The 15,668-nt window shown below is 38.3% G+C and overlaps 1 protein-coding gene across 3 annotated transcripts in view; it reads right to left on the minus strand.

Moving 5' to 3' along the window:
* The window catches only part of ATM (ATM serine/threonine kinase), a 145,104-nt gene that overhangs the window by 104,484 nt on the left and 24,952 nt on the right, over positions 1-15,668 (minus strand). For all 3 annotated transcript variants that reach the window (XR_013814363.1, XR_013814364.1, XM_079787341.1), the window contains exons 9-17: positions 15,240-15,403; positions 13,795-13,955; positions 11,778-12,149; positions 9,109-9,303; positions 8,231-8,326; positions 6,761-6,986; positions 4,835-4,960; positions 4,162-4,287; positions 2,697-2,786 (exon numbers count right to left, since the gene is read on the minus strand). Coding sequence is in view for 1 of the 3 variants with exons in the window: in XM_079787341.1 (XP_079643467.1) it covers positions 2,697-2,786; positions 4,162-4,287; positions 4,835-4,960; positions 6,761-6,986; positions 8,231-8,326; positions 9,109-9,303; positions 11,778-12,149; positions 13,795-13,955; positions 15,240-15,403 (1,556 nt within the window). In the remaining 2 variants the exon portion in view is untranslated. The remainder of the gene's footprint in view (positions 1-2,696; positions 2,787-4,161; positions 4,288-4,834; positions 4,961-6,760; positions 6,987-8,230; positions 8,327-9,108; positions 9,304-11,777; positions 12,150-13,794; positions 13,956-15,239; positions 15,404-15,668) is intronic.

Genomic DNA, 15,668 nt, shown 5'->3' on the forward strand with positions numbered 1-15,668 from the left:
GTGATTTGTTTAAGGCTAAGAGGGAGCGGTTTGATAAATTTAAGGAAAGAAGTGTTTATTTGTAGATTAAAAAGTACATTAGACATATACAGTATATAAGAAAAGCTAAAAAAGAATCATTTGGGGGGTCTGAAACAGATTAATTCAATTTACACTATTTCTAACTAGAGGCCTGGTGCATGAAATTCGTGCACGGGTGGGGGGTTTATGCCTCAGCCCAGCCTGCACCCTTTCCAATCTGGGACCCCTTGGGGGATGTCCAACTGCCAGTTTAGTCCCAATCTAAACCGGCAGTCGGACATCCCTCTCAAAATCCGTGACTGCTGGCTCCTAACCACTTGCCTGCCTGCCTGCCTGCCTGCCTGATTGCCCCTAACCGCTCCCCTGCCAGCCTGATGGACGCCTAACTGCTCCCCTGTCGGCCCAATCGCCCCCAACAGCCCTCCCCTACTGGCCTGATCGCCCCCAACTGCCTTCCCCTGCTGACCCGATCACCCCCAACTGCCCTCCCCTGACGGCCCGATCACCACCAACTGCCCTCCCCTGCCAGCCCGATGGCCCCCAACTGCCCTCCCCTGCCAGCCTGGTCTCCCTCAACTGCCCTCCCCTGAAGGCCTGGTCCCCCCAATAGCCCTCCTCTGCAGGCCCAGTCCCCCCCAATTGCCCTCCCCTACTGGCCTGGTCACCCTTAACTGCCCTCCCCTGCAGGCCTGGTCGCCCCCAACTGCCTTTCCTGCCAGCCTGGTCGCCCCCAACTTCCCTCCCCTGCCAGCCTGATCTTGCCCCCAACTGCCCTCCCCTGCAGGCCTGGTCGCCCCCAACTGCCCTTCCCTGTTGGCCATCTTGTGGTGGCCACTTGTGATGATGTTGCAGCAGCTATCTTGTGACGTCACCTAGGCTTTTATTATATAGGATGGGAAAAATGATTTGATTTTTGAATAAATCACTTCTTGAACCACCTTCTGGAATGAATTAAGTTCAAGAACCAAGATTCCATATCTATTAACAATTAATTTTTAGAATGCAAATGGATTAAATGCTCCAATCAAAAGACAAAAAGGACTCACTTCCATCAAAAGACACATATAGACTAAAAGTGCAGGGATGGAAAAAATATGTTATAAAAATAAAGACAAACAAAAGAGCTGGGATAGCAATCCTTATAACAGACAAAACAGAGTTCAAAACAAAGGCTATAAACAAAGGCTATACCCAGCAATTCCATTTACTGGTACTTATCCAAAGAAACTAAAATGAAAAGATATATGCATTCATATGTTCCTTGCAGCATTATCTACAATAACCAAGATATGGAAGTCAACTAAGTGTCCATCAAAAGATGAATAGATGAAGTAGAAGCGGTGCATGTATACAATGGAGTATGACTCAAACTGAATAAAAGAATGAAATCTTGCCATCTGCAACAGCATGGATGGACCTGCAGAATATTGTGCTTAGTGAAATAAACCAGACAGAGAAGGACAAATGCCATTTGATTTCACTTATATGTGGAATCTAAAGAACAAAATAAATGAATCTGAACAGAAACAGACTCATAGATACAGAGAACATTTTGACGGTTGCCAGATGGGAGGGAATTGGGGAAATGGGTGACAAAGGTGAAGAGATTAAATACAAATTGGTAGTGACAGAACAGTCATGGAAATGTAAAGTACAGCACAGAAAATATAGTTAATAATATTATAATAACTATGTACAGTGTCAGATGGTATTAGATGTATCAGGGTGATCATTTGTAAGTTATATAACTATCTAATCACTGGGTTGTACACCTGAAACTAACATACTATTGTAACATAAAATATAATTGAAAAATTTTAAATTATTTTTAAAAAAAGATCTGATGGGTTAAAACTACATATATACCATACCCATATAATAAAATATCAGGCTACTGCTAAAAAAATGGAAGGTGTAACACTAAGTAGTGACATGAAAAAGTGACCAAGATTTATTATTAAATGAAATTAATTCAGTTATAGAGTATTTTTTTCACTCATTAGATATTTGAATATCCACTCTGTGTGCCAGGTATTATTCCAGTTAAAAAAGTATGCCCTAACTGATCTGGCTCAGTGGATAGAGCGTCGGCTTGTGGACTGAAAGATCCCAGGTTCGATTCCGGCCAAGGGCACATACGCGGGTTGCGGGCTCGATACCCAGTGTGGGGCGGGCAGGAGGCAGCCAATCAATGATTCTCTCTCATCATTGATGTTTCTATCTCTCTCTCCCTCTCCCTTCCTCTCTGAAATCAATAAAAATATATTTTAAAAAAAGTATGCATCGCAGAGTCCATTTGTATAGAAGAAGAAAAACAAATACCATGATGAGACTATGTGCTGCTCTGGCAAGGTTTTTGCTTTTATTTATGAATGGAGAACTATTACAATTTTGGTACAATGTTACACAGAAATAGATATGAGCCTCGATGCTTAGTTCCCAATTGTTCAGTCTATTATAATTTATTGAGAAACTAAAAGCCAAGCACTGTGCTAGGTACTGATATTAAGAAGCAATGAAATATACCCACCCCAAAACAAATAACTTTAATTTCCACATTTAGAAAGCATAAAATGCCATATATTGTGAAATGCATCATTTAAGAGATAATTCAATGGGGGGAAAAGCATCTTAGAATCAATGAAATATGGTAGTAAAACAAGAAGCATACTTACTAAACTTGTACAAATATCAGCAATATCATTCATTAGTTTTGATGTTAACAATCGTAGGAAAAAGCTAGATGCAATCTTATTTGGACTGTGCTGTAATGAAGTCGAACAAGAAAACCAAGCAAACAAAGAAATAAAAACAATTATTCTTGGCAAATAATATTTTCTCTATCTTGACTGAAATGTAAATTTTCCTTTACACTGAAAATTCTCTAACATAAAAAGCACAGATAAAGAGTTTACTATTGGGAAGAAGTTATAAATTACTCCAAAAAATACTAATCTCTTTTCTTAGACAATAACTACGTATCTTTCACTGTGCATAAACAACATTAAAGTAAAATACCAGCCAATGACCCTAAACATAAGCAAGCAATAACTGTAGCTTACATTTTATTCTTCCACTTCTCTCCTTCTCCACTTACAGCAAAACATAAAATAGCACATTACAAAACCAAAAATACATACTGATAATTGATGAATGGCCATGTACTTAACATCAGCTTTCAAAATGTTTCCAATTATTATCAACAATCTGAACTGGCTCAGCTACCCCAGACCTGCTCCAAAACAAAACAAATACTATACACAGTAGCACACCTCCTACCAAACGTTATATAGGACTCTATGGGCAAAAAGAGAGTAACACATGTGCTGGACTTGTTTATCTTTGTAGTGCTCCACTATCCCTCGTATAGTAGTATGCACATCACACAGCTAGCAGTCAACACATTATTATTAAATTAAATGAAAATTCGTGCACTCGGGGTGGGGGGTGGGGGTTTCCCTCAGCCGGGCCTGCGCCCTCTTGCAGTCCAGGACCCCTTGGGGGATGTCCACCTGCCAGCTTAGGCCTGCTCCCCGGGGATCGGGCCTAAGCTGGCAGTCAGACATCCCTCTGGCAGCCCGGGAGCCCTCAGGGGATGTCTGACTGATGGACAGCCTAAGCCGCAGTCGGACATCCTTAGTGCTGCTGAGGAGGCAAGAGAGGTTCCCGCTACCGCCCCTGTGTTCGCAGCTGTCAGCCTGGCTTGTGGCTGAGTGGAGCTCCCCTGTGGGAGCGCACTGACCACCAAGAGGCAGCTCCTGCGTTGAGCATCTGCCCCCTGGTGATCAGTGTGCATCACAGCAACCAGTTGTTCTGCTGTTAGGGTCAATTTACATATTTCCCTTTTATTATATAGGATTATTATATAGGATTATATAGGACGAAAATATACTGGCAGCAAAAGTCATGTATATAGTATATAACAGTGGTAAAATAATCTCTGAAACCTTCCTGAAATGATGAAATTCTGATTATCTGTTGCTTTATTCCTCTGGATACTACCTTTTATTTTCCATTCAATTTAATTTTAAATCAGTGTGTAAATTTATAAATGGACCAAAAAACAAAAAATAATAACAACACCAACCAGTTATCAATCCCCTAGGAAGGCTATCCTGTCAAGCAGGAAGAACATCTTACCTTGTTACAGTTACATAAGCAACTTGTACATAGATGCATCATATTTCTCAATGAAACAATTCTAGATTCCTCATTTGTCTTATTTTTAAACAGAGTAACACTTTCTCCAGCACACTGCATTAGAGACTATTAAAAATAAAAGAAAGAAAAATTCAAATTCCAGTTAAAATTAGAGTTTAGTGACTGCTTTTAAAAGTTTTACTTAAAGGTAAAATTAAGTATTTAAGAAGTTATACTTGATTTATAGCATAATTAAAAATTATTAACAATTTTTTAAAGGATATATTTTATCCCGTTCTTACAAATCACACAACTGACAGTAGTACCCAGAGATGAAAATAAGTTTCATGCTGAGTGCCTACTTGATTAATACTCTTAGTCAAGGATTCTTTAGAATAACTGATCACAGGAAAAACTTTTTAAAGTAAGGTAAAAATAAGAATTTTTGTTAAGATTAAATTTTAATGTAATATTTCAATTAGTGTATTTATTTTGGGCTTAAAATAATTTCACATCTCAAGGAAGGACACATAGTATCATTTCTTCTCAGGCTGTATAAATACAAGGGAAATGGTTAACTTATGTAAATATTTGTGTTTTCTAAACATATATACTAATTTTCCCAGGGATATATTTCATTCAATTAATCCAGAACTTACATAAATTCTCCTACCTTGGCTTTCTGGAATAATTCTGATTTATATGCTTCTTCTTCAGTTATTACACCCATATAACAATAGCAACCAAGAACACCCACCAAAAGACTTGAACACCGGACAAGCGTTTCTGTATTTGAAGTCTTAAAAGTAAAACACAAATAAAAACACATAGTTCGTAAGTAATTTGAGTACTCTATGATTATCTATATATATAAAAGCCAAGTGACCGGAACGACAGAATGACGGGAACAACCAGTCGCTATGATGTGCACTGCGGCAGCCAACAGCCCTGATTGGGACCCCGATAGGCTCCCCACAATTGCCGTGGCCCCTCCCCCCGCTGGCCTGGCCCCTGATCACCCCCCACTCCGATCGTGGGCGGGGCCAGCTGGCCAACCGCCTGTGGCCCCTCCCCCTGGGCTGGCCCCACCCACGGCCCCTTCCCCTGGCCGGCCAACCTCCTGCGTCCCCGTCCCGCCTCCCCCCGCTGGCCTGGCCCCATCAGCCCTGTGCACAAATTTGTGCACTGGGCCTCTAGTCTCTTATAAGAACAAATTTATGTACATAATAAAAAACATTAAGTACAGTAAATTGAGTTAATAGTGGCATAATTCTGGTTATCTCTAAAAAACATCTAAGAGATCCCTGCAGAGTTGTGATAACCAGGATTCTCAAGAAAACAGAGGAAGTATGTAATCATGGCCAAGTAAGACATCTCCTCTTAAAGTAGCACAGAGTTCTGCACACAAAGGCCCTTAAGTATTTGAGGGAGGAAGGAAAAAATAAACTGATAGGCAAATAAGTGTCTGTAACTCTTAGAACATACACAGAAATTAGATTCACATAAAGAAATACTAAAATGACCTTGTGAGCTTCTGAAGGACAAGAACCTTGACTTATTCAGCTTTATAGATTCCATACACTAACACAAATATTTTTTGAAAGTAGGTACTGTTTAGCCAATTTTATAAAATTATTACCGTATTTTCCGGCTTATAAGACGACTGGGCGCATAGATTTTCCTGGGTTAAAAAGTTGTCTTATACGCCGGAAAATACAGTAATGATTTTGCAAAGGTTACACAGAAAAAGTAGGGTTTTTTGTTGTTGTTGTTCCAATAGTGTGGGAAATGGCATTTTAGGGGAAAACACAGAACACCATATTACTTTGTAATGAAAGTGGTTACAACTGTGATCCTGAAGAATGTCAGTAACTAAGTTACTGACTTAAGGCAGATGAAACAGGAACAGTGTCCCTTCTCTGGTTCTTTAGCTCACTATTCTTGGCTAATGAATTCACTCCTTTGAGAAGCTTATAGTTTTTATTTTATTCAACAAATACTTTATCATCTACCATGTAACAAGGCTTGTGGCAGGTACAAAAATTAATAAAAACATATATATGCCCTTTAAGGAACTTATAGCATGGTTTAAGAGGTATTTGTGTATAAAACATATACACAAATTATGGTACAAGGAAGATGCTAAGTATCCTTTCAAAATAGAAATATTAAGTATTAAGAAAATCAAAAGATGAATTATTATGGCTGAGATTATCTAAGAAAGGCTTTAGCAAGGATTGTGACATTCAGTTTCAATTATATACTTTTCTGTTATTATAACACCTCCCTCCACAAAACTGAGTCACTTTTTCATCAAATTGCTCTACTCAAAACCATTATTATTATTAACCATAAACCCACTCAAAGAATTCTACTTGTATTGTGTTTACCAGAGTTGTTGGTACAAAGAGTATCAAATTATTATTCTTTGATTTTCCTTTTTTCATGCTGTTTTCACTATTAGCTGACATGTATTGTCACTTTCCTTTTAAAGGGAAGCTTCTCACCATTCTTAGTGCCTTTCCTATCTAATTCTCCTTCCTAAACAGTCTGCAAAGTGGAATGAAATATGGGCCTTAGTTATTTTTAAAAATCTCACCTCAGATGAATAGTTATTTAGAAGCTGTTCTGACAATCCCAGAAGATAGCGATCCAGTGATTCCTTGAGATTTGGGTGGACAGAAAAGCCTCTACTAGATGGGTGCTTTTTTATTGCACATTTTTCCACAACAGTTAAAAAATCCATCTTGTCAAAAGTTGTCTGAAGAAATAGTTCTTCAACTGCTGAGAATGAAGGCTCTTCTTTCCCTTTTTGGTGCTGTTCACTTCAAGAAAGTAAGATCTTAATTAATAATTAAACTACCTAATATTTCATATTCATATAATAGCAATATCATACAAATGAAAACATTAACTTATTCAACGACTGTTTATGCAAGTATTGGATTATTCTTTTAAATTCTCCTCTTTGGACTTTGATACCTACTTGAACCAAATTTCATTATTCAGCAGCAAATTTTACTAACATGCACAGAACAAATACAAATTTCAATCTCAAAGAAAAATTCAGAAAGGATTAAGAAGAAAACATTAATAACACCAGATATAAACATGAACAATAACATTATAAAGCATTCCCCTTTTTTAAGCTTTGATTGCTCCAAAATGTAGAATTTTTTTCATCTTAAGCCCTCTTGAGGGAAATTAAAAACCTTCATGCCAGTCATAGTGGGAAAAAACACACAAAACAAAACCTTGAGTCCATCAACTAAAATGAGGCTTTAAAATTTATTTTTGTTTTTTCTTTCTTCAAATATCATTGCCTTTTTTTATCATTTGTTTTTGAAGGTCACATAGTCAGATTTTTCTTTTAATTGATTTTTAGGGAGAGGGACAGAGAGAAACATTGATGTGAGAACAAAACATTAATCAGCCACCTCCCGCCAGGGATTGAACTCACAACCTAGGTATGTGCCCCAACCGGAATCAAACCAGCAACCTCTTGGTGCATTGGACAATGCCCAACCAACTGAGCGACACTGGCCAGGGCTAACATAGTCAGATTTTATTTAACATATAAAAATGGGTCATATCTTTAAAAAATTCATTTCACATAAATTTTGTCTTAATTTCCCATCATAACATTCTTTTTTTTTTATCCTCACCTGAGGATATTTCCACCAACTTTAGAAAGGAAGGAGAAAGAGAGAAATATCAGTTGCCTCCTGCATGCTCCCCAATGGAGTACCAAACATGCAACCTATATAATGTGTCCTGACTGGGAATTGAACCCACAACTTTTTGGTGTATAGACGACACTCCAATTAACTGAGCCATCCAGCCAGGGCCATCATAACATTCTATTTCTTCCATTGACAAATGTCACGTTATACTAAAAATAGTAAACTAGATTTAAAATTAGGGACCATAAATTGCCATCACTAAATTATAAGAAACATTTCCCTAGCTAACAGTTGCAATTTTTTAGTTGACCAATTTAGCTCAACATTTCTAAGATGTAATTAAAGATATAACTTAAAAAAACACAGAACTCTATTAGATAACATACCATTCTGGCACACTCTGGAAAAAATTCATTGCAGCTTTACAGTTTTTCATAGTGAGACTCACAAGAATTTTCCCCAGTGCGAAATAAGGAAAATTACTATAAAGGAAAATAAAAATCTTCACTTAGAACACCAAAGCCATTTAAAGTATTCTTTAAACTTAAACATCAATGTCTGACTTTAGTATATACCTCTAAAATTTGGATCCAAAATTAAAACTGCCTTCATCTACATTGAATGTCTTAACATCTGAAAGAATTTAAGGAGCATACATTTTATGTTACTAATATTTTTAACACTTTCTAGAAGCAAAATCATGTGCAAAGCTGTAAAGCTCATTTCTGAAATAAAACAATTATGAAATTAAACACTAGGACCCAGAGGTCTGTCCTCCAATCATTCAGTTCCAATTATTGACTATGGTAAGGTTACGTGGACAAGCTGCTCCCCATTCTAGGGCTTAAGCCCCATTTTGCCTTTTCCTCTTTTCATCCATCCACTAATTTAACATATTTCACCCAGAAGACACTCTCATTATGATTCCAGGATACACCTGAGTTGGTTATATGTTCAGGTGGATCTATTTACAGAAGATCACAAAAGAACACCTAAGTGCTCAGAGAGTTATATGCATTCTTTGTGCACATCCCTCTTACTCTCACTATGTAGAGTGACAAAAATAAAGTAAAAGTACATGGGCTAAGATCCAGGCAAAAAGAAAGAAAACTGTAACAACAAAGGGAGTATTTAATATTTGGGCTAGCTCTGGGAAATCCTGCACTATCACTGCAAAATAAAGCCATCTAGCATCAAATAGTAATGGATGGAGAATGACTAAACAAAACCAAAGAACAGCAGCACACCAATGAACTCAAACTACCTGTGAAGAATTGGGGGCAGCTCTGTACTGTTTTCAAAGTCATCTTCTAACTGATAGAATAAGAGCCATTTCATTATCAATTCCTTTAAAGAAAAACTTCTGTTTCCTTCGCATATATTCTGCTCCATTCCCATTTTTACTGTTTCTGGAACTACACAGGTGGTCAGTGCCAAAGTCAAACAGGATATCACAGGACTGTAACAAAACAAAGAATTATTAGTGTTATAAGTAACCTCTTTAATGATGTAGTACTACTAAAACAATAAGGTTTATGAATATTGAGCAAACAAGTGGTAAATTGTCAAATTACCCATAAAAAAATTTAAAGCATTTAATTCTTTAAAACTGACCTTAGTAATCTCTCCACATTTAAAACTAAATTTACATTTATTTATTTATTAAGACTTCCTGGACAAACAATAAAAGCATCTGAAATAGAATTTAACAATCTTTAACTGCAATTACAAATTTCAAAAATCAGGGGGTACATGAATATACAGCACATTCCAAAAAATGTATACACACTTTGAATAATAATTAATTCCAATGGGTTAAATCTGAAAAGAAAGAAACCCTAACTGGGCTATCAGCTGTTAAAGTGTAGATACACGTTCTTGGGACACCCGGTATACAGAGGTTGGCAAAAGTAGGTTTACAGTTGTCCGTATGGAAATAATACAAATAATACTATTAATCTATACACTGAGTGGCCAGATTATTATGATCTCTAAACGCATAATAATCTGGCCATTCAGTGTATATCCTATATAATAAAAGGCTAATATGCAAATTGTCCCCTCGACCAGGAGTTCGACCAGCAGGCAGGCTGGCCAACCGCCCATGTCCCCTCCCCCTGGCCAGGCTGGCCGGACCCCATCCATGCACAAATTCATGCACTGGGCCTCTAACATATATATATATATATATATATATATATATATATATATATATATATATACACACACACACACACTAGAGGCCCGGTGCACGAAATTCGTGCACGGAGGGGGGTTGTCCCTCAGCCCAGCCTGTACCCTCTCCAATATGGGACCCCTCGAGGGATGTCCGACTGCCTGTTTAGGCCCGATCCCGGTGGGCAGTCGGATCCCTAAACGGGCAGTCGGACATCCCTCTCACAATCCAGGACTGCTGGCTCCCAACTGCTTGCCTGCCTACCTTCCTGATTGCCCCTAACCGCTTCTGCCTGCCAGCCTGATCACCCCCTAACCACTCTGCTGCCAGCCTGTTTGCCCCCAACTTCCCTCCTCTGCCGGCCTGGTCACCCCTAACTGCCCTCTCCTGCAGGGTTGATCACCTCCAACTGCCCTCCCTTGCAGGCCTGGTCCTTCTCAACTGCCCTCCCTTGCAGGCCGGGTGCCTCCCAACTGCCCTCTCCTGCTGGCCATCTTGTGGTGGCCATCTTGTGTCCACATGGGGGCAGGATCTTTGACCACATGGGGGCAGCTATATTGTGTGTTGCAGTGATGATCCATCTGTATATTACTCTTTTATTAGATAGGATAGAGGCCTGGTACAGGGGTGGGGGCCAGCTGGTTTGCCCTGAAGGGCGTCCCGGATCAGGTGGGGGTTCCTTGGGGTGTGGGGCGGCCTGAGCTAGGGCCTGTGGTGGTTTGCAGGCTGGCCACGCCCCCTAGCAACCCAAGCAGAGGCCCTAGTATCTGGAATTTATTTTCCTTCTACAATTGAAACTTTGTAGCCTGGAGCGGAGCCAAGCCTGGGGCTCCCTCCGAGGCTGGCAGCCATTTCTGTTGGGGTTATAATTGAAACTTTGTTGCCTTAAGCAGGTGGGCCCGGGCAGGGTGTGCGGAAAGCTTTGCTTCCCCTGTTGCTGGCGGCAACCCTGGCCTGCTCTCTTAAGCTCCATTCTGCCGCCATTTGTTTGAATTTGTTTACCTTCTATAATTGAAACTTTGTAGCTTGAGTGGAGGCTTAGGCCTGGCAAGGGCAGGAGGAAAGCTTGGCTTCCTCTGTTACCTAGGAATCCTTGATCTCTGTGGCTGTAGCCATCTTGGTTTGGGTTAATTTGCATACTCGCCTTGATTGGCTGATGGGCGTGGCTTGTGGGCGTGTCGGAGGTATGGTCAATTTGCATATTTGTCTATTATTAGATAGGATACACACACACACACACACACACACACACACACACACAAACACACACTGAGTGGCCAGATTATTATGTGTTCAGAGATTATTACGCATTCAGAGATCATAATAAACTGGCCACTCAGTGTATATATAAAAGCCTAAGCAACTGTCTGACTGGTAGCTATGATGCACACTGACCACCTGGGGGCAGACGCTCAACACAGGAGCTGCCGAGCTGCGGTGACTTGGCAGCTACAATTCTCGGGTGATAAGCCCGATTCCGGGGTGTGTCACCCAAGAACCGCCCTCTCGCAATCTGGGACCCCTCAGAGGATGTCAGTGAGCTGGTTTCGGCCTGATCCCCACAGGCCAGGCTGAGGGACCCCACCAGTGCACAAATCCGTGCACTGGGCCTCTAGTACAAAAATAAACTCTTATGTTTGCATACTCACAAAGGTGAATCTACTGCTATGTTTGCCCACCCCTGTGTGTGTGTATATATAAATAAAATATGTAAATATGAAAATGGCAAAATCTGATAAAATGCATAGTTAACTTACCATGAAGGTTTGCAGGCTGACCCAGTAAATAACTTCCAGAATTCTCTGTCAATCTCAACTAAGCTCCCTTGAATTATGGCTCCAAGTAAGCCAAAATTTTCAGCTTGTATTTGTTCAAAACTTATATTGCGAAAGGTAATAGACCAAATTTTAATCCAGAGTTTCAATAACTCTGACTTTTGTGAGCTTTCTAGGTTTGATTTCTTGCCTTGACACAATGCAACTTCCATAAGGCATCGTAACACATATGGTGTGCGTTCCCCACGTCGCTGTTGAGGTAGAAGCTGGTATAGTATCATCAATAATGGTGACAGCTCACAGTTAGGTAAACAAGCAGGATATTTTGATATTAATTGAATTACAATCTGTAACCTGAAAAAAAAAAGTATAATTAACTTGAAAATTACTTAATTCCACTAACAAGCTAAAAAACATATACAGTACCATTTATAATACCCTAATTAAAATATCACCATCAGTATTTTCCATACTGTTCTCACAATAACCTGGCTCTTAATTTTTATTAGGCCCTACTTCCTAAAGTGTCAAGAAGTGACAGCTTTTTGCCTAGCTGGGTAAGCTATATTTCCCTTACACAAAAACTTTAAAGAAAAACTAAATTAGCAATATTATACTCCTGCGTTATTGCACCCATCCCTGTTCTTCAGCCAACGATAATATTCCTTCAAAACAGGAAAACAAACAAAACCTCAAAAAACTGTTTTCCCTTGACATTAATTCAGTTAATTCAATAAATATTTGCTGTGAGTTCTCCAAAATGGGTGCTACTCAGGAATAGAAACTTTATCTTATTCACTTCTGTATCTCTAATGTTTTGCACATAGCAGGTGTTCAAATAATAACTCTTTACTGAATGTACAAATTAACAAATCTGAACTAGGCACCCTCAACTATATAAAACAAACATGAGCTTAAGCAAGAGGTATCTAAATAAATACACTTTCCCCCGCACAAGTCAATTATATTTAAACATTACATCAACATTGTAAATATCAAAAGAACACTAATCAAAGTTTGACTATAATCTTCAAATTTCTATCAGTCCCTAGGCAGGCTGCTTAACTTTTCTCAGTTTCACTTATCTCTTTAGTATAGCAAAACAGGCTGAACTGGATGAATTCTGAAGATTTCTACCAGACCAACTTTTTCCCCCCACAGAATTCCACTGATTATTTAATTATTTATATGACACTAAAGGACACAGCAAATAAGAAAAAAATAGCCTTTTGTCACAGCATAAGGTCCAAATATGTCATTTCTGGATGTTATCTTCAATTTCTTTCTTTCTTTCTTTCTTTCTTTCTTTCTTTCTTTCTTTCTTTCTTTCTTTCTTTCTTTCTTTCTTTCTTTCTTTCTTTCTGTTGTTGTTAATCCTCACCTGAGGATATTTTTCCATTGATTTTTAGGGAGAGTGGAAGAGAGAGGGAAAGACAGAGAGAAACATCGATGTGAGAGAAACACATCACATCCATTGGTGACCTCCTGCAGGAGCCCCGACTAGGGCCCAGGCCAGGGAGGAGCCTGCAACCAACATACATGCCTTTGACTGGAATCGAACCTGTGACCCTTTAGTCCCCAGACTGACATTCCATCCACTGAGCCCAACCGGCTAAGGCATCCTTAATTTCTTCCTAATATAATTCTACAAAAAGGTGCTATGCATGTTAAGTCTCATGGTACTGAGGTATACAACTGAATGATTCCATGAGACACACCAGTGATTGCCTAGTAGGCACCCATTCTCGCTTATTCCTTGCTATGGCAATATGCTTTAAAAAAGTGGCCCTGTCCCTGCAACAGCAGATGAGCCATGGTGGTAGATCTCAACAAGTCCTGGCAATCATCCTCCCTTTGTCAGTGAATGGTTTGGGAGCAAATGACCCCAGAAGGCCAGGGAAATTATTCTACTAGCTAATGAGATTAAAGGAGGTCTTTGTGAGATAAACTAAATGAGACTAAAATGACACTGAAAGAGGGGAAAAAAGTTATATTTTACCAAGGCACAAGTTCAAAATCACTCTGTGACTTCTGAAGATGATCTTTTATTACATCCCAGCCTAATTCTATTTTCCTCTTTTTGCAAGGTACACTATATTCTCTTTGTGTGGTAGTATAAGACTGAGAAATCTCCAAAGTTCTGGTATCTTCATTAAAAATCTGTAAAATAAAAAAATAAAGATCTATTTTTTTATATTGTTATTAAACTATTTCTAATGAACTATTAGAAAACAATGTCACTCCTCAAATGAAGATACAAGGAAGTCATAAAGTAACAAACAATTTTGCATGACTGCCATGGCTCTCGAGAGAGCAAATATTACCAAAAAGAGTATTAGCTTTATTTCCTGGTAACATTTACTAAGAAAAACCAAGATATTTAAAAGCAAAGCAAAAACCTCTTTTTTCAAAGGAATTAAATCATAAATTTAGCATTAAGAAAATAATGACAAGTAAAATTATCCAGGATGTTAACCAAATCTTGAGGGAAAAAGTTTTACTTCAGAAACATTAAGCTATCAAATGAATGGATAACAAAATGTAAAACAGCCACACAATTGAATATTACTCAGCAATTTTTTTAAATTTTTAAAATAATTCTATTGATTTTTTACAGAGAGGAAGGGAGAGGGAGAGAGAATTAGAAACAACGATGAGAGAGAAACATCAATCAGCTGTCTCCTGCACACCCCCTACTGGGGATGTGCCCGCAACCAAGGTACATGCCTTTGATGGGAATCAAACCTGGGACCTTGAGTCCGCAGGCCGACGCTATATCCACTGAGCCAAACCGGTTAGTGCTCAGCAATTTTTAAAAATGAAATACTGATTCAAGGTAAAATATGATTAAAACTTGAAAACATAATGCTAAGTGAAAGAAGCCAGTCACAAAAAAACACTTATGTATGATTGTACTTACATGAAATGTTCAAATTAGGAAAAATCGATAGACAAAGTAGATTAGTGTTATGTTGCTAGGGACTGGAAGAAGTGGGGAATTAGGACTGACACTAATAGGTGAAAAGTTTGTTTGGGGAAATGTTCTGTAATTAAATAGAGGTGATGGGTATAAAGCACAGTAAAAATACTTAAAACCACTAAATTGTACACTTTAAAATAAAAAATTTTATCCTGTGATTTCTAACTCAGTAGAACAAAAAAACAAAACAACAACAAAAAAGAAATATTAGGGTTAGGGTAATCTTATTTCCTATAGATAATATATTAAGAATGAAAAAGTTCATAATCACTTTTCACTAAATTTGTAATATGCAGGACAGTTACCTTTTAAGTCAGAAGGCAATTCTAAATATTTATAGTGCTTTGGAAAGAGTAGTTACGTGTACAAAGCAATTTTAAAGGCTTTTTATCAGAACACAGATTTTAAAAGCCCAGTAAAAAAAATTAACAAGAAATTTTAAAATGTGACAAGACCTACTGTACCTGGTGACAAACATCTGCCATCAAGTCAATCAAGTTTTCTTTGACAGCAATGTTACGAGATCCTGAGGAATATTTCCCCCTGCTTCCTATATGACTTATCTCATTAACTAGCAGATCATATAAGTTGTATAAGATACTTTTCCATTTTCTTGATTCATAAGCACCTGTAATTCAAAAAATTATATATATATATTCCATTTGTACCACCAATTCCCACAAAATTATTCATCTGTTAAGGTGAGAACAACATTGGAAGACATCTGGTCCAACATTCTGTTCAGTACTAATACCTCCTCTGACAATATCTTTGACAAGATCTACTTCATATTGCTGTGTCCATTTCATAGTTAACTATATTTGTTATAAAATTCTTCCATATTCTGATCTAAACTTTCTCTAATCAACTCAATCAAAATCTCAAGCAAACTT

This window comes from Cnephaeus nilssonii (genome assembly GCF_951640355.1).
Source record: "Cnephaeus nilssonii genome assembly, chromosome: 13".
Taxonomy (NCBI): domain Eukaryota; kingdom Metazoa; phylum Chordata; class Mammalia; order Chiroptera; family Vespertilionidae; genus Cnephaeus; species Cnephaeus nilssonii.